Source organism: Heteronotia binoei, chromosome 1 (genome assembly GCF_032191835.1).
Source record: "Heteronotia binoei isolate CCM8104 ecotype False Entrance Well chromosome 1, APGP_CSIRO_Hbin_v1, whole genome shotgun sequence".
In the NCBI taxonomy this organism is placed as follows: Eukaryota; Metazoa; Chordata; class Lepidosauria; order Squamata; family Gekkonidae; genus Heteronotia; species Heteronotia binoei.
The window spans coordinates 219,906,362-219,925,146 of NC_083223.1; the positions used below are offsets into that span (position 1 = coordinate 219,906,362).

General features: G+C 43.8%; 1 protein-coding gene across 1 annotated transcript in view; it reads left to right on the top strand.

The window, feature by feature from the left end:
- The window catches only part of LOC132577921 (endothelial PAS domain-containing protein 1-like), a 192,300-nt gene that overhangs the window by 139,894 nt on the left and 33,621 nt on the right, over positions 1 to 18,785 (top strand). Inside the window, exons 3-6 of the mRNA XM_060247714.1 lie at positions 6,314 to 6,465; positions 9,655 to 9,739; positions 11,904 to 12,022; positions 12,110 to 12,312. Coding sequence (XP_060103697.1) covers positions 6,314 to 6,465; positions 9,655 to 9,739; positions 11,904 to 12,022; positions 12,110 to 12,312 — 559 coding nt within the window. The remainder of the gene's footprint in view (positions 1 to 6,313; positions 6,466 to 9,654; positions 9,740 to 11,903; positions 12,023 to 12,109; positions 12,313 to 18,785) is intronic.

An 18,785-nucleotide genomic window follows, 5' to 3' on the forward strand; every position in this document is an offset into this window, starting at 1 on the left:
TAGGTTCTCTCACCCAGCCTTGATTAAGGTCTACTACCTATCTGTCCTTGCAGCATAGCTGCTCTGCTCAGCTGGCAATAGCTTAAATAGACAATTAGATCACTTAACAATCATATAATACAATCATCAATAAATGCTGTGTCTTGATAAAAGTCCTGCCCTTCAGTGTTTGGCTGAAGGGTCCTTAGTGATGCTAATGGATGACAATTGGTTTGAATGAGTAGTGTCTGTGCAGTTCTGGAAAACCTGATTAATCCCAAACCAGTTGGGATTACTCATAAATCATATAAATAAGTCATTGATAAATGCTGTGTTTCAATAAAATCCTACTGTTCGGTGTTTGACTAGGTAGTTGGGTTACCAACCTCTGGACAGGATCTGGAAATCTCCTGGAATTGTAGTTGATCACCAGCCTACAAAGACAGTTCCCCTGAAGAAAATGGCTATACTATATCTGCCACAGGCACCAGGACCAAAATCGCCAAGAATTTTCCAACCCAGAATTGGCAGCCTTGCTAAGTAGTTCTTAGAGCTACTAGTGGACACCAAACAGTTTGAATCAGCAGTGTCCTTGCACGTGCACAATTTTGTGAAAACTCGATGCAAACCAGTTTAGGAAGCATTCTTGGGTGTATGGTAGCAACCAAACAGACTGGGTTATTGGCTCACTTCTGATTGCTACTTTTAAACATAGAAAGTTCAACTTTTGGATATGTTCACAGTAAATTTTACAGCATCTCTAATTCAGACAAGATTGCTGTCCTTTTGAATATTTATTCTTATGTATTACATTGCAGACGTGGACAGGGCTGGTGACCTACAGAGAGATCCTTGGAGTACTTGAGCATTTAATTTCAGCTTCTGCATTTACAGTCATGTTTATATGTAAGACCTGCCTCATTTCTAGTCTACTGATGTACAGAACTAGTAAAGCCGTGATTAGGCTTCCCAACCCTCCCGCCCTGGCGGGGGACCCCAGGATTTCCACCCTCTTCCCCTGCTCCCCCAAAAAACAGAAATGGGGGGAGGGGGGAAACGGCGCCGGGGAGCATGGCGAGCCGCCCCATCCCGGAGCGGGCAAGGCCACCGCACCGCCCCCTCCCCACCCACCACAGCTGCTCCTCCGAGATGGGCCCAGGCTGAGCCCATCTCGGAGGAGCAGCCAAGAGGCGGCAGCAGCACAGGCAAAACCAGGGGAGGGCAGAGGCAGGCCAGGAGTATGGCGAGCCGCGAATCTGGGCCCTTCTAGGACCCAGACTCGTGGCTCGCCACAGCCCCGGCCCGCCTCCACCCCCCCCCTCCGATTCCATCCCAGAGGCGGAGCGGGCGAGGCCACCGCACTGCTGCCGCCTCTTCTCCGCTCGCCGTGGCTGCTCTTCCGAGATGGGCTCAGGCTGACTACTGGCAGCCAGTGCAGTCCGCGCAGCCCTGGCTGCATGTGCTCCCATCTTGGGAGCCCCAATAGCAACCTAGCTGCCGCGTTCTGCACCAGCTGCAACCGCCGAGTTCGGCACAAGGGCAGCCCCATGTAGAGGGCGTTGCAGTAATCCAGTCTCGAGGTGACCGTAGCATGAATCACCGTTGCCAGATCCCGGCGCTCCAGGAAGGGGGCCAACTGCTTTGCCCGCCGGAGATGAAAAAACGCGGACTTGGCAGTGGCCGCTATCTGTGCCTCCATTGATAATGAAGGCTCCAGAAGAACCCCCAAGCTCTTGACCCTGTGGGCCGCTTTCAGCAGCACACCGTCAAGAGCTGGCAAGGGGATTTCCCTTCCCGGGGCACCGCGACCCAAGCAAAGGACCTCCGTCTTCGCTGGATTCAACTTCAGCCCACTCAGCCTGAGCCAACCAGCCACGGCCTGCAATGCAAGGTCCAGGTTTTCTGGGACGCAGTCAGGTCGGCCATCCATTAATAGATAGAGCTGGGTGTCATCTGCATATTGATGGCACCCAAACCCAAACCTCCGAGCAATCTGGGCAAGGGGGCGCATGTAGATGTTAAACAACATCGGAGAGAGAACTGCCCCTTGTGGCACTCCACACACTAGTGGGTGCCTCCGGGACAGCTCTCCCCCAATTGCCATCCTTTGTCCCCGACCATCAAGGAAGGAGGAGAGCCACTGTAAGGCCGACCCCCTAATCCCTGCGTCGGCGAGCCGGCGGGCCAGTAACCGATGGTCGACCGTGTCAAACGCAGCCGACAGGTCTAACAACATCAGCACCGCCACGCCGCCTCGATCCAGATGCCGCTGGAGGTCATCCACCAAGGCGACCAGCACTGTCTCCGTCCCATGGCCTGGATGAAAGTCGGACAATTAAAATACATTGGTAAAAAATTTCATTGCATGTGTGCATCAGATCATCTCAACTATTAGTCAGAATTGTCTCAGTCCATTGGTAGCTTAAACAAAATGTTGATGTTGGATATTTGGAAGTATGATGCATTCTCATGGTATATAACGGTCTTTGAAATGTGCTTTGAATAGATGAAGGAATACTGAAATCACAATAAAATGTATAACAAAAAGCCCAGAGATTCAAATCTGAATTTTATAAAATTCATGAAACTAGCTGAGAATTCCAATTAACTCCCCCCTCCCCTTAATAAGTGCCACAACAGAAGAAGATGGCAATTTAGCTCTCTGCAGAGGTCATGAACCAACAGAGATCTGTGCACATCACAAACTTCTTTTGACCGTTCTAAAACTGCCAAAATTTTAAAACAAGAATTTCCCAAAGTTTAAAATAAAACCTTGTATAACTAGCATGTGAAAATAAAGCTTTTAAAAACTTTTATGGAAGCAAAACCTTTGATACTGTGTCTTGTTAATTTATTATCTTGCAAGATGCTCCATTGTTTCTTTATTCCTTATCAATATCTACCTTCACAACCTGCTGCTATTGTTGCAACAAGACCATTTTGAACACAATGAAATTTTTTTTTCCAGCTCATGATTTCTTCACTTAATGGAAATGGCTCTTCATCTTTGATTTGCCTTTCTCAAACATCTAGTTCATCATACCTGTATTAAAATTTTCCTGGATAATGCTCTGCATTTGTTCACAGAAGCAATGGTCCTTAATGTTTGAAACTCTAGCCTTTTCTTTCAGAATTTATTTAGGGTTTTGATGCTATTTTCAGAAGACACAACATTATAACTACTTATTTGCACTACTGAATGTCAACCACAAACAGGAGACCTTAATTTTAAAATCTATTGTTTCTAATATTTCTTTGTCAAAGGAGGAGCATGCATGTAACATTGGTTACAAAATGTAATTAGAAAATGATTTGGGAATGACTAGAGGTAATAATAATCCCTTTAAGAACCCAGCCACAATAAAAGCTGGGTGAGCTATGAGCTGTTTCCTTTCTCTGCTAAAGGCAACTCAAGTTCAAGTGACATTGAAATTCACATTCTATTCCCTCACTTTTCCTGCCATTCACACTGTTTTCCTTCCTGCTCTCCTCTGTCTGGTCCACAGTTGTAACTACATCTCTGCCTTTGAAGGGGTCAGATCTCCTCCCACAGAAGTGCATTTTGTGCTTCAGTTTATCCCTCCCATTGAAATGTTTGCTTTTAGGAGTGCTTTTGTGCCTAACCTCATAGGAACTGCCCTTGCAGTATTAAATCAAAGTTTTATTTTATCTAGTACTCTGGCTCTAGCAGTTTGCAGCCAACTACCCCTAGGCAGGGCATGATGAGACAGCCAATTCCTGTTGTTTATCCCCAGCATCTGTTTACCATCCACAAAATATGGAGTGATTTTCCTTTTTTAAAAAAAAATATTTTTGATTTATTGCACCTACTTATTCATCCACATCTTTTTTTAAAAAAGCATATGTGGTTTTTAGATGCTATATTATGTTGTAGCAACCAACAGGTAGTTTTTAACAGTGTTCCTTTGCAGTAGGACTTCCTGAATTTCTAGCCCTTTGGGAACAGTAACCTGTGACTGCAGTAGCCCATTGGTGCCAAGCAGTTAATTGTATCAGGTCTGTCCTCAACAGCAACTTGTGGTCCTCCTTGTAATCCTTACACAAGCTCTCTCTGGTAAAGAGCCTTTCCAAGAAGTCTGTGTAGAAAAGTGAATTCTCTTGAAGTTACAGATTAAGCATTTTGGTCTCTCACCATTCCAGGGAGTAAGAGGGTAACAACATCTTGTATTTGACCAGCATTGTTGTCAAACTAGAAATCTAATTGAGGATCCAAAGACAACTGGGAACTGGAGTGGTGGAAAGGTTACATCTAACTGGAGCCAAGCAGAGGGATGCTATCAACTCCTTTGCTGAAAATACACCATTTCTGCCAGGGTGAAATTGTTAGTTATATGTTAATCACAGAGCTACTATGAGAAACAGCTGCCCCTGTATAAAGGAAGAGAAATAACACTGGGGTTGCAAGCACTGGCAAGCCAGCTCTTTAGTCATTCTGCATCACCCCTGTTAAGGTCTTCTGCTGAGTTCTTCCTGTCCTATTCCATCATTTTATAGTAAGAATTGCCTTGTGTCTTGATACCATCACATTATGGGTTTTCCCACTATTGCCATGGGCTGTGAGGATGTTGAAACACGCAGCAGATTGACGTCAGGGTGCATTGTATTCATTCACCAATGCTTTGTTTATTGTGACTTTTAATTCTTCCCTTGATTCAGGCTAAATATCATGAGTACTCTTTTCTCCACCACCCCCATCATCATTGCATTGAGTCATACCAAGCTGTGGTATGCTAACTAGATTCTTTCCTTCCAAAAATGATTCAGCCTTGCAAAAGTTTTTTTTTTTTGGGGGGGGGGGGGGCGGTATGTGTGTGTGTTTAAAAAAAATAGTGCACTTCCTGTGCATCTACTTGCTGTTATATACAGAGCTGTCTCATTTATAATGCTATGGATGAAAAGATCTTTTTTCTCAATAATGTTAAAATAACTTAGGTCAAGAACCACATGAACTGCTTCCTGTGTCCATCAGGGCTTGCTGATGTACGATTTTATTTGGAAACTTGGAGGCATTTCCAATGCAATTGATGATGATGATGATGATGATGATGATGATGATGATGATGATGATGATGATGATGATGATATTGGATTTATATCCCGCCCTCCACTCCAAAGAGTCTCAGAGCGGCTCACAATCTCCTTTACCTTCCTCCCCCACAACAAACACCCTGTGAGGTGGGTGGGGCTGGAGAGGGCTCTCACAGCAGCTGACCTTTCAAGGACAACCTCTGCCAGAGCTATGGCTGACCTAAGGCCATGCTAGCAGGTGCAAGTGGAGGAGTGGGGAATCAAACCTGGTTCTCCCAGATAAGAGTCCGCACACTTAACCACTACACCAAACTTGCTCAATTGGTGATACTATATTGGGGGGGAAGGGTCATACATTTCAAGAAACAAACCAGTCTTTTTGGATGCATGTATGATTTTAAGGCTGAAATTCCAAAACCATTTTCCTGAGAGTAAGCATCATGGAATTGGAAGACATAAGGTGAGATAGAAATGTTTTAAAACAAATTGAATAAAATAATACTAACTTCTTCGGATTAGTCACAGAATTACCCTTTCCTTCCCAAGGAAGAGGACCAAAAATGAGTCTGTATAACACTGAATATTGTTATAGTGGTATATTCATTGTTTTTATTTGAATACACTAATTTCCATATTTAGAATAACAGGTACATTGCTTTTCATTTAATAATTTGCTAACTAGAGTTTATTTAGTAATTTTCTTCTTCTCTCCTGTTTCATTAACTAAAATTTTGTATGCACATTTATGTAGCAACAAAAAAAATGATAATTAAACAAGTCTGTCAGATCACTGTTCTTTTTCAGTGCATTACTTACTGCACTCTTGCTTTTGGCCCAGTATGTACATTCAGCTGCAGGCAGATATACAGTGCTGCTGCTGACCAGCTGCCTTTGAGAGTGGGAAAGAGGTATCTGAGAGGATTCGGTGCTGTGCCCTGGTCTTTCTCCTGAACAGCTGATTGGATCTGTTACTGACTTTTATGACTGAGGCTGTCTCGCATGCAATTGTGTCCCCAGGAACAGGTCAGAAAATGCACACAGATCATTTCAGGCATCTGCGTCCTTATTCAGTGAAGGGTATGGGTCCTGGTTCTGCATGTGTGCAAGTCCCACAAGATTATTGTCTGAACTGTAATGTCAACTATTGTATACTCTTGTTCTTGTTAAAAAGTGTAATCAACAAAACACAGCACAAAATCCACCTAGTGTAAGTTTGGGAAGCACCTGTTCTGATTTTCCTCTTTTGCTCTGTTTCGTTCCAACCCCCACCCCAATTTTCTTTCAGTCTGCACTGACACCGAGAATGAAATTGAGACAGATCAGCAAATGGACAACTTGTATCTGAAAGCTTTGGAGGGATTTATTACTGTGATCACGCAGGATGGAGACATGATCTTTTTGTCAGAGAACATAAACAAATACATGGGTCTGACACAGGTAAAAGCATCATCTCTCATAGCAATCTGGTTAAATAACTTTTACTTCTCTCTGTTGTTTCTCAGAGTAGCTATTTTCAGAAATGTGATGTTTAAAAGAAGCTTCCTTAAGTATCAGGGTTCCAGAAGTGAGGTATATTGTGATTTTTCAATCTGTATCCAAATGCCTAGGCTAGCCCAATTTCATCAGATCTCAGAACCTAAACAGGGTTAGCCATGGATAGTATTTGAATGAGAGGCTTCCAAGGAGTACCAGGGTCATGATGCAGATGCAGGTAATACAAACTACCTCTGACTGTCTCTTGTCTTGAAAACCCTGAGGGGTAGCCATGTCAGCTGTGACTTGATGGCAGAAAACAACAACAAATCCAAATAAAAAGAATGGTTCTATTATTAGATTAGGAATGCTATAGGACTAACACTTTCAGAGCCAATAGCACAACACACTATCTACGCAGCTTGAGAACTGAAAGCAGATCCATCATCCTTTTGTACCTCTGGCTGCTGATCCAATCAGGAACATGTGCTACTTCCCTGGTTTAGAGTAAGGGATGATAGTTCCACTTGCAGAAGGCTTAATTCTCAGGGGTCGTTTTCGCACTCACCTCCAGCCGGCGCGACCCCCGCTTTTTGGAGGTTTACCTTTGAGCGGCTTTTGCGCCGGGAGTTTCCGGCGCAAAAGGCTGCTCCGCAGCATTTAGTGGGAAATCCGCGCAGATCCTGTGTGGTAAAGAGGGGGGTCGCGCCGGCTGGAGGTGAGTGCGAAAACGACCAGGGTCTTATAGATCTCTGCATGAGATTCTTAGCTTGTGACCTCCTGACTGAGCCACTGTCTGCTGCATGGTGCAGTTGATAAGAGCTGGTCTTGTGACCTGTGGAACTGTATGCAGCCAGACCAGAGACCTTTGATTTAACCCTCCTGTTTTCCCTCACTAGCTTCAGACTGCACACAAGCACCTAGCAGGCCAAGTATGTGGCTGGTGGGCTCCTTTTTTTTCCTTTTTTTTTTTGCAGTGTGGGGGGAGGTTGATAGATTGTTATTTGTATAGACCTAGTTAGCAAGAGAGTTAGACAGGGATGGCATGGCTAGGCAATTTGGGATAATTGCTCCCTCCCAGCCAAAGTGCCTCATCTGTTAAATGGGATTAATAGCAATCCATTTACAGAACTGTTAATATGATAGTGATGAAAGGAAAATAAAGATTTCAAAGCATTTGTATATTAAAATGTTTTATACTTTGCCAAAGGTAGTGAGAGTAACAGTAAAGTTTGGGTGGAGAGATTATTATCCTTTTTATCTAATCTGTCAGTTAAAATGCCCACCGCCTCACCCAAAGACCTGGCAGAACAGCTCCGTTTTGCAGGCCCTATGAAAGGCTAACAAGCCAGGTAGGGCCTGGATCTCCATAGGGAGCTGATTCCACCAAGTTGGGGCAGGGACTGAAAAGGACCTTGCCCTGGTAGAGGCAAGATGCGCATCTCTTGGGCCAGAGACAGTCAGCCTATCTTGGGAGGCCAAATGAAGCGACCTCCAGGGCATGTATGGGAAGAAACAGTCCTACAGGTATGTAATGTAAAATTTGTAAAATGTAAAATGTTGGTATGTTGGTCCCAGGCCGCATAAGGCTTTAAAAGTCATAACTAGCACCTTGAAACGGATCCGGTACTCTATAGACAGCCAGTGCAGGCCACGGAGCACTGGCTGCATGCTCACCCATAAAGGTGATGCAGTCAGCAGGCAAGCTGCTGCGTTCTGCACCCACTGCAGTTTCCAGATCAGTTTCAAGGGCAAGCCAGCGTAGAGTGAGTTGCAGTAATCTAGTCTGGAAGTGACCATTGCATGGGTCACTGTGGCCAGGTCTTGGGGGCATAGATATAGTGCTAGCTGCCTGATCTGCTGTAGATGGTAAAAAGCAGACCTGGCAGCTGCCGTGACCTGGGCCTCCATAGAAAGTGAGGCATCAGGATCACTCTCAGCCTCTTCACCTGTTGGGTCGGCACTAAAACAGCGCCATCCAAGACTGGGAGCTGGGTGCACAACACACACACACACCCCTTGACTCAGGCACAGGACCTCTGTCTTAGTTGGATTTAACTTCAGTCGGCTCTGCTGTAATGATCCCGCTATGGCTGCTAATGCCTCAGACAGATGTTCGAGGGCAGAAGATGGTCTGCTATCCATCAACAGATAGAGCTGGGTGTCATCAGCATTCTGGTGACAACCTAGTCCAAAACCTCAGGCAATCTGGGCAAGGGGACTCATATAGATGTTAAATAATATGGGCGAGAGAATAGCTCCCTGCAGCACTCCACATATAAGTGGGTGTCGCAGGGAGGTCTGTTTGCCCAGCATCACCCTTTGTCCCCATCCTGGAGGAAGGAAGAAAACCATTGCAAGGCTATCCCCTGTATTCCGGTGACGGCGAGGCAGTGGGTCAATAGATCATAGTCAACCATGTCAAATGCGGCTGACAGTTTGAGAAAAATCAGCAGCGCCGACCCGCCTTGGTCCAGATGTCTTCTTAGGTCATCTGTGAGGGCGACTACCTGTTGATTCTGTTCCATTTTTTTCATACGCCATGTCACTTTGGATGAAAATAAACATTTGAAGAGGTCTGACCTGCTACCAGTTTAACAAAATGTATGACATGAGCTAATCGTGTGGTGTCTTGCTATGTACCCCTCCCCATTGGAAACCAATGATACAGAGTTGCAAGAGGGTCATTACCCACAATGACATCATGTTGTGAGTTGTGTTTAGCTACAAGTTATGAGAAAAAGGAAAGTCAGAGAAGAGCAAAGTGGCAACAACAGTTCTCTGATATGGTCCTTGTGAGGACAAAATGAAGATACATGTTTTTGTTTGTAACTCTTCCTCAACCTTTATAGGATGATGGGAGATATCGAAACATGTATGTTTTAAAAGCCATTTATTTATTTAAGAATCTGTATTCTGCCTTTTATTCAAAACACAATATGATAACAATTCTGCAGTTCAGAAGCAAGCAAGAAAGTAAATATTGGTATTTACAAAAAATATAAAGCTACATCTCAGATGCGCCTACCATAAACATTACTTTAACTTCTTTCATAGATTAGAACTCATTTGTAAAGTATGTTCACAGTGTAAACAATGTTGCAGTATAAAATGTATTTTTAAGTCCCCCTTGCCTTATTTACTCTCAAACAGGTGGAATTGACTGGGCACAGCATTTTTGATTTCACCCATCCATGTGATCATGAAGAAATTCGAGAAAACCTGAGTCTGAAAAACGGTAATTTTTTTAATACAGAGGAGATGGGGCAAAAGGAAATATAGTGACTTCTCTTAAGGAACCTATTGTAACGTAGAGACAGTCATCTCTCTAGTGTGTATGTTAGTGTCTGTTTAGCTGTTACGTAGCCCAAGTACTAGGGGAGCCTTTAACCTCTTCTTCTCCTGTGCATTTTGCCACAAAGAGATGGTAATAAATGCACCAGAAAATTGATACCAGTCTTCTAGTAGGATCTACCTAATAGGAACAGGGAGATCATTACTAGGGATGGGCATGAACCGGGAAAATGGAGGTTCATCTTGATTTATGGTTTGTGGGATGTCACAAACCTTCATGTAGCTTTCTGTTTACCAAACCAGTTCATTCTGTGAGGTTCATGATGTGGCAGAATAGTCCCCAGTGAGCTAGAGATACCAGACTCACAGCAAATCTCCAGCTGATGCTCCTCTATCTGTCCTCCAAGTTTGGTGAAGATTGGATTTTGGGGAGCCAGGTTACAGCTTCCCAAAGCAGGTGCTCCCTGGAAAATACTCTCTAGGGGAATCACAGCTGCAGGTTTAGGAGTTTGTTGAATGAACCCCCTACAAGCTAGAGGCATCAGACTTATAGAGGACCTCTGTGGGATGCCCCTCAACCTGTCTTTCAAATTTGGTGAGGATTGGATTTAGAGGAGCCAAGCAGCTGCCCCCTAAATCAGGTGCCCCCAGGAAAGTGCTCTCTGAGGAAATCATAGCCAAAGGTTCAGGAGGATTGTGTGAAATGCCCCCCTGCAAGCTAGTGTAATCTAACTTACAGACCTTCCCAGGGTGCCCCTCTACCTGCCCTCCAAGTTTGGTGAAAATTGGCATGGGGGGCAAGCACTGCCCACCTCCCCATTGTAGACATTGTTGCTGCAGACAGACAGTCCTTCTCCTCTGGTCTGGGGGCTGGTCACCCACCCACCTCCTCCTGGAGGATCCTAGGGTTCAAAGTGCAAAAGGGGGGGCACAATGAGAAGTCTGGTGCAGGAGGGGGGTTGAAAAGTTGGAAAACTGAGGTGAAGGGCAGGCACAGCAAGGGCAGCCGATTATGTTTAATCCGGGGGGGGGGAGGTCACAGAGGCATGGAAGTCAAGAATCCTAGGGTCCAAAGTGCAAAAAGGAGGGATTTAGCAGGAGGTCTAGTGCAGGAGAGGAGTGGGAAGTTGGAAAAACAAGACAAGGGGCAAGCACAGCAAGGGCACTTGATGATGCTAAGCCAAAGGGAGGGAGTTGCCCAGAGGTGTGGAAGTTGAGGATCCAAGGGTTCAAAGGGCAAAATGGAGAGAAGAGTTTGAGTGTTCCAAAATCCCACTGAGGGAGGGGGTGTGGGTCCTCAGCCAAGGAACCCACTGGCTGAGCCCCTCTGCTAGGCTTGAGCAGGACAGGTGCCTCAGAGCCCTGAGTAAGCTCCAAACACCCTCCATCCCACTGTTTTCACACCAAGGAATGACTTCCAGTTCCCTTTCCTCTCTGCCTCTCTGTGATCGATTCCTCACTTGCACTTGCTCCACCCCCAGACTTCTGCTCTTGTTTTTTAGAGTTTCAGAAGCCACGAGGGGAATTGGAGGGAGCCACTGATCAAAATGAGCCCATGCAGCAACGGGTGGGGAATTGATCACTTGAGCTGGGGAAAGCAGAAGCCCAGGGGCAGAACAACTGCTAGTGAGGAATTGGTCTCTCTCTGCCTGCCTGCTCCTATATATCTCTCTCCATTCTGCTCCCATAGAACAGAATGAGAGCTCTCTTGTTAGCAGTCGGCACTGCCTGTCAAGTTTTGAAGACCATTATTGGTGTTACCAGGGCTACAGAAGTCCATCCCCCTGTTACTTTGACAATTAATTGATCAATGTGAGCATGTCTACCACACAAGCCACATGAACCTCCATGAAAACCATGGAGGTTCATTGCAGATGCAGTCACACAAACCATAAACTGGGCAATTTTGGTGATAAATTTAAATTTGTGATGAGGTTTGTGCCCATCCCTAAGCATGACTTCAAATAAACACGTGATCCCCTAGCTCCACAAATAAAACTAATGAGAATGAAAATGGTTTCATGAGCTAGGCAAGAGTAAGGTGTGGATTTTAAAGCAGAGTGCAGCATTTTCAAGTAAAAATATTGTCTTTTCTGTATTTTTCCTAGGCCCAGGCTTTGGGAAAAAAAATAAAGAGATGTCTATGGAACGTGATTTCTTTATGAGAATGAAATGCACAGTTACCAACAGGGGTAGAACAGTCAATCTGAAATCTGCCACATGGAAGGTAACCATGTTTACCTATGTTGATTGGTTCAACTTGTTTACCATAGAAACATTCCTAAATGCTACAAATGAACTCTTTACATTTCAGGTTTTGCACTGCACTGGGCAAATGAAGGTCTATAACACATGCCCTCCACATGCCCTGTGTGGCTATAAGGAGCCTCTCTTATCCTGCCTCATATTAATGTGTGAGCCTATTCAACACCCTTCCAACACCGATATTCCACTGGATAGCAAGACGTTCCTGAGCCGTCATAGCATGGACATGAAATTCACCTACTGTGATGACAGGTAATAACTGATCATTGTGTAACTTCAAGCAGCATGATGAAAATATTTTCTGTCTACTTTCTTTACCCCATGTGTAATTTTATAAGCCCCTGTTGTGTCCCCACCATCGTTGTTCTTTCTACAAACTGGAAAGCCCCAGTCTCTTCCGCCTTTCCTCATAGTAAATGCCTTAATCATCTTGCATGACCTCCTCTGGATGTTTTCCAGCTCTGCAATATTTGTTCAAGCTATGGTAACAACAACTTGTTGGCAGCAATGTACTCAGAAGATATCTATGTAAATTCATGTTATACATGAAAAGAAACTGCTGCATTTGTTGAGTCCAGGCCACATGACACAACTAGTGGGTGCATTTGGTATGGTGGGTCATAAGTAGTATAGGCCCCAAACAAAGTTTGAGTCCAGTGGCACCTTTATGACCAACAAAGTTTTATTCAAGAACTTAAATGTGCCACCGGAACTCATGTTTAGTGGACAAGTAGGTATCCAAAGGATTGCAGCCTGGATTTCTTTTCTTTTTTTAAGGAAGAAGCAACAGCCTGGACTAAGCAACTTCAGTAGGTAAAATTAGCAGAAAGTCAAAGTTGAAAGGCATTGAAGGAAAGGATATATACCAGGCAGATAAAGGTTCTACCCTTCAGGAAAGGATATAGAGGAGCAGAAAGGAAGGAGGGGACAGAGAAAGGGAAATGGGAATGAGGAGAAAAAAAGATAATGAAAGCTAAATTTAGTCAGCAAAAACAAATAGAAATTGAGATGGTAGAGTGGTCTTATTTAATGCTGGTTGAATGAAGAGAAAGTAGAGTAGATGATTCCTCAAAGCATGATGAAGTATTCTGTGGATAAACAAAGACAGGGAATCAGGTCCCTCTGAGGAGACCCAAGTAATTATGGGGGTCTGCCTTCTGCATGTTTAATGTGGTCAACTGATTGTATGTTGGCCAGTAATCCACTCGGAGACAATCTTGTACATAATGTTGGTTTGGAGTATGCATGTTTGCACCTAATTTACATTAAGCAGTCTTGCCTCTGTGGCTGTGCCAGGTAGAAGAGGCATCGCTTATGGCCCCTACAAGTAGCCTCCAGTCCCAATGCAGTCCTTTCAATTATAACATTTTGCCAGTCAAATAGAGCATGTAACCTAAATAAAGTTACATGATTTTATTATGTTGTTGATGAGATATGTTGGCATCTAGTCAATAAACAGAACTTGTGTAATGGATATCATTAATAGTTTTGCTCACTGTGACATTATGGAATTGAGGTTGCTGAAGGGTTTCTTTTGTGGCTGGTGAAGACCAGGCCTCAGTTGGGGCTGGAGCTCTCTGGAGCAGTCCTCCAGAAGCTCTTAAGCCTGATCTCTCAATTCTATTCTATGGGCCCATAGGATAGAATGGAGAGGGCTGCAGTGCAGTGCTAGAGAAGGGGTTCTAAACTTTGGAAGGATGGCTGGGGAAGGGAAGATCGATCAGGGAGACCTCTCCCCCCAGGCTCAGCTCAGACTCTGCTGGGTCAACGCAGCAGAGCCTATAGAAAAGCCAATCCTGCAGAGAGAGGTCTCCCTGCAAAACTGGCTGCTTTGCTGGCAGAACTCATTTGCATAAATGCATAAATGAGTTGAGCAAATTAGTTATGCTAATGAGCTCCAGCACTTTTTTTTTACAAAATGACCCCTGTTGAGGATAATGTTTTACCAAGTGGTATTGGGACTAAGTTTATTGCCTGGTCCCTCTGCAATACACTTATCTTGTATTTTTTAAAAACTAAATAGAGGCATTAGGATTTGTGTGTCTCCGCCTTTTTTTCAAGGCACTAAAACTAGTGCTGCAATTTTTTAAAAAATCCTCTTTCTGGATAAATGAAAATGTACCACTGAAAGCAGAAATAACACCCCCCCCCCAACTTCTGATTTGAGAACAATGTATTTGAGTATCAGTGGAAGAATTTAGACTGACCATTATACAAGTGGCTTTAACTAGGCCAGGAGCGTCAAATGTGTGGGCCGCAGGCCTGATCTGGCTCCCACAGGGCTTCTATCAGGCCCGCAAGGAACTGCCTATGGTCTGCTTCCTTCTCCCTCTCTCCTGCTTCTGTCATTGCTATTTTTGTTTTTCTCCATGCGATTTAGGCAGCAGAGCAAAGGAATCTCTCCATTAGGGCTGCCAAGCCCCGAATTCAGGTGGGGAATCTCCCGCCGGGGAGGTTCTCAACCTGCCTGCCCACATCAGGCCAGTGGGGGGAATCTCCCCCCATGTCACTGGCGCAATGACGTCACCCGGAAGTGATGTCATCAAAATGGTGGTGCCCGTGTGGGGCCGCTCTAGGCATTTCCAGGAAAGTGCTATGGTTTTCCTGGACGCTCTAGCCATTTGGGAGGTAAAACTCTATGGTACAATAGGTGCCATAGAGTTTTAACCTCCCAAATAGCTAGAGCGTCTGGGAAAACCATAGTTTTTTCCCGGGAACGCCTAGTGGCCCCGCACGGGCACCACCATTTTGATGACGTCACTTTCGGGTCATTTCATCTTGCGCACATCGTGCACACAAATGTCCCCCGCTGGGGGATGAGGAGGACTTGGCAACCCTACTCTCCATACTCTTTCCCTCTTGCCCCCTCCCTCTTCCACCAAGGGAGGGGGAGGGAGGAGCAACCTCAGCCAGTGCAGGAGCTTGGCTCTGTAGCCCTGCTATGTAATTGAGAGAGCTTGGCACAGCTAGATTTCTCTCAGACAAAGTTTACATTTCTGCTATCTGGCATTACATTTTATGACACACATAGCCCAGCCCAACAGGGTCTCATTTATGTCACATCTGGCCTCATAAGTTTTCTGAGTGCTGTTGAGTTGTCTGTTTATAAAATGTTTTGATTGTATTTTATTGTTTTATCATACGTTGTACTCTGCCATGAGCCCTATGGGGAATGAGCAGAATAGAAATATACTAAAATAAAAATAAATAAATAAAAATAACAAATGTGTTCAACACCCCTGAACTAGGCATTTAACTTAAGTGGGAAATGAAATCTGTTTTTAAAATGTGCTGTTCTAAGGTTGAGTAATCAGTAAAGGTTAAAGTATCTTTTCCTGCTTTCAGACTAGTAAGGACCAGACATGTACCAAGCAGTGAAGAGGGGCACAACTCAAAAAAGAGAAGGAGCAGTACTTCACTCTTTCACTCTCAGCTGCCTTTCTATTGCAGTTCCTTCCCAAAGTTTCTTTTTCCCAGCCAGAATTATGCTTGCTGGAAATGATAGAAAACTAGCTACAGAGAGGGGATTGCACAGGGAAAATCAGGAGGCAGGAAATGGTTAAGTTCCCCTTCTAGTATTTTCCATTCCAAATTGCATCTCTCTTCCCCCCCTCCCAAATTGCTATTTAGATCTTTGGCAGAGACCAGGTACCCAGATCCAGATTTCTGAGCAGGCTCTGATTGTTCCATCCTACTGTTTTTGAGGATTTTTTTTAAATGCAGAACAACTAAACTGTCAGCATGCTTGTTACTGTTAAATGTTTTAATTGGTTTATTTATACCTCTGGAATATTTTGTGACCTGATTGGACCCCTTGAGGGGGGGAGGGAATGAGCTACAGATATTTTAAACAAAAATTAAATATTAGGGATTGTAGAATCTTTCGTGCTCAAGTGCCATGTTCTACTGGAGAAAGTTTTTCTTCCAGACGTTTCGTTCTCGGCTGCGGAGAACATCCTCAGTGGCGTTGCAGCCGGAGCAGGCGCTCTGACCTTTTTGGCTGCTGTGCATTGAGTTCTCTCCGCAGCCGAGAATGAAATGTCTGGAAGAAAAACTTTCTCCAGTAGAACACGGCACTTGAGCCCGAAAGATTCTACAATCCCTAATGATGTTACCAGCCATGAAAACCTGAAATCTTTGATAAAAATTAAATATGTGACTGTTGCTTCAAGCTTAGAGACAGGATAAGATTTCTGAAGATTTGCAAGGAGGTAAATAGTGTGACTGCTCTGAAATCAATTCCCCTTGTAGAGAAAATGTGGTAAAGGTAACCTTAGCATAAGGAATATATATAAAGGTGCAAAGTGTGGTGCATGCTCCATAATATCTATACAGAATGACTGTAGGTCATCCATGAGGCCCAGAAGGAGATTCACTCACAATATTTGTAATTATACCAAAACCCAGAGAACTTTCGAAAATCTCAGAGATTATGAAACACAATAAAGGTTAAATTTAAAAGAAAACATATTTACATTATTTATAGTCTGCATTTCTCATTGAGACTCAAAGCACAGTCAATAGGATCATATCTACCAAGCAATGTAATAGAACTAGGAATTATAAAAATTTGAAATGGAACTGTCATCTGAACAAAGCATAAGTATTAAACATGACACATTAAACAATTCAGAATATGGTATTACATTAATAGAAGCACAGTTCATTTTCCTGGGCTGATGTGTTACACATTACGATAAACACATGACTGCCACTGAAAACCAACAACCCTTTGTCAAACTATCTTCCACAACTTATAATGAAACTTACATGTATCCTGATAAAATTGCATTGTGCATTTCTCCACCCACAGCAACAGCAACAGTCAGTGATGTGTCATGGGATAATGTACACAATAATGACATCAAGGGGGACATATAATTTCCCTGTATGTTGAATGGGGACAGCTTTCTTCAAAGCTGCCATTTTTGGCAGCAGTCTCATGTCTACAACCAGAAAACCAAATCCAAACAGAGAACTTCCTGGATGTACAACCTCCTGCACAGTGATACAAACATCGGAATTAAATATATAATTTCTGGTGTCTTTGCTGAATCCCTTATCTATTCTCAAAACATCTGCCACTTGAAAGGGAGCTGAACAAAGTGTGTGATATGACCCTGGCAGGCCACTTAGCTTCACATCTGGTGCTCAATGCCACATGGACTTAGCTAATGCAATTTCCACGCCTGCAGTCTACGTGCATTAAGGTTTTGAAAAACCAGGATTCTGACAAAGGATGCACCACATGTTCATAAACAAATAAGATGTGCCTACGTTAAGCCACTTCTGCAGTGTATTTCAAAAAGCTGGAAATCAAACTTGTTCAGTACATCCCGTTATACCAGGGGTTAGACAAGAAATGAACCTTGTATGATTCATTTAAAAATTAAAACAGGACTGTGCATTAAATTGAAAAGTTAATGCCGAAAGCGGTAGTTCTGCTCAAAGATTAACTGATAAGCTAACAAAGGCATATATGTGGTGTATCCAGTTTTAAAAGTAGCTTTTTAAAAATGTTAATCCATTCCTAGATAATATTTCAATCTTGTATAGGTCAGGTTTAGAATTTCCCAGTTTTCTGTGTTACCTGTTCTTTAAAAGCATAAAAACAACTCCCTGACATTTAGTACCTGAACAGCTATTTGCAGTGTACTGGACAAATCTCTTAGTTCTCAGTGAAAGAAGCAATGAGACACTGCCTCCTCTACACAAGAGGACATAAAGACCAAGATTACATCTGTTCCAGCTGAACATGACCTTTTCACAAGGCAGTTGCACTGTAAGAGGTAATTGGGAACTTTAAGAGGTTGGCATTGTGGTGAGGAAGTTAGTCACATTGGTCAAGAGAAATTTAAGAAATCAAAGTGCATGGGATTAATATGGGCCTGGCACATAATGTTGTTTTCTAACTGCAGAAAGAAACAGCTGGAAATTCTGTCTGGGATTTCCTACTGAAAAGCCTTATGGCTCTTCATTTAAATTAATGCATTTTTCCTGTATTGAGGTTCCATTCCCACATAGGAGTTTACTGCTGGATTGCAACTGACTCCATCACTGGAAACGCCATAACCCCAGTTGGATGGATTGACATATAACTTTTTAACATGCACCTTTACTAGTGTGCTGGCTAATGGCTATTGCTTCTGAAGATGCTTCAAGTTTGTTTGCACATCCTAAAACAAAGCCAGACTGAAATCACACATGCATTGGCAAATCTGGGAAAGCTAAGTGGTGGTTGGCCATGTCAAAAAGTTTCATTGATTCAGAAACTTAAAACAATTGTGCTCAAAACTGGCTTTCCATTTTGCAAATGTGCGCCTCGACCGCATGGCACACATGAAGTCATTGTGTTCCATATGCAATGACAGAAATGAAAGAGAGCATTGGGGAGAGTAGAGGAGCAGTTTCCCCCTTATGCTTCAGGTGACATGCATAATTATTTTGCAGGACAGCTGGTATTATTTAATGCAGGGGTGTCAAACATGCAGCCCGGAGGCCAAATTACGCCCCTGAATAGCTCCTACCAGGCCCTTGAGCAACTGGCTCTTATCTGCTTCTTTCTCCCTCCATCTTGCTTCCTTCTGAATTACAGCTTGCTGTGCAAGGCTTGCTCAATCGCACAGGAGCTACAGAGCAAAGCCTCTGTTTTCTCCATTGGCTGAGGCTCCTCCCCCTTCTGGTCCCCTGGGGAAGGAGGGAAAGAGCCAGAGTTTCCTTTGCCC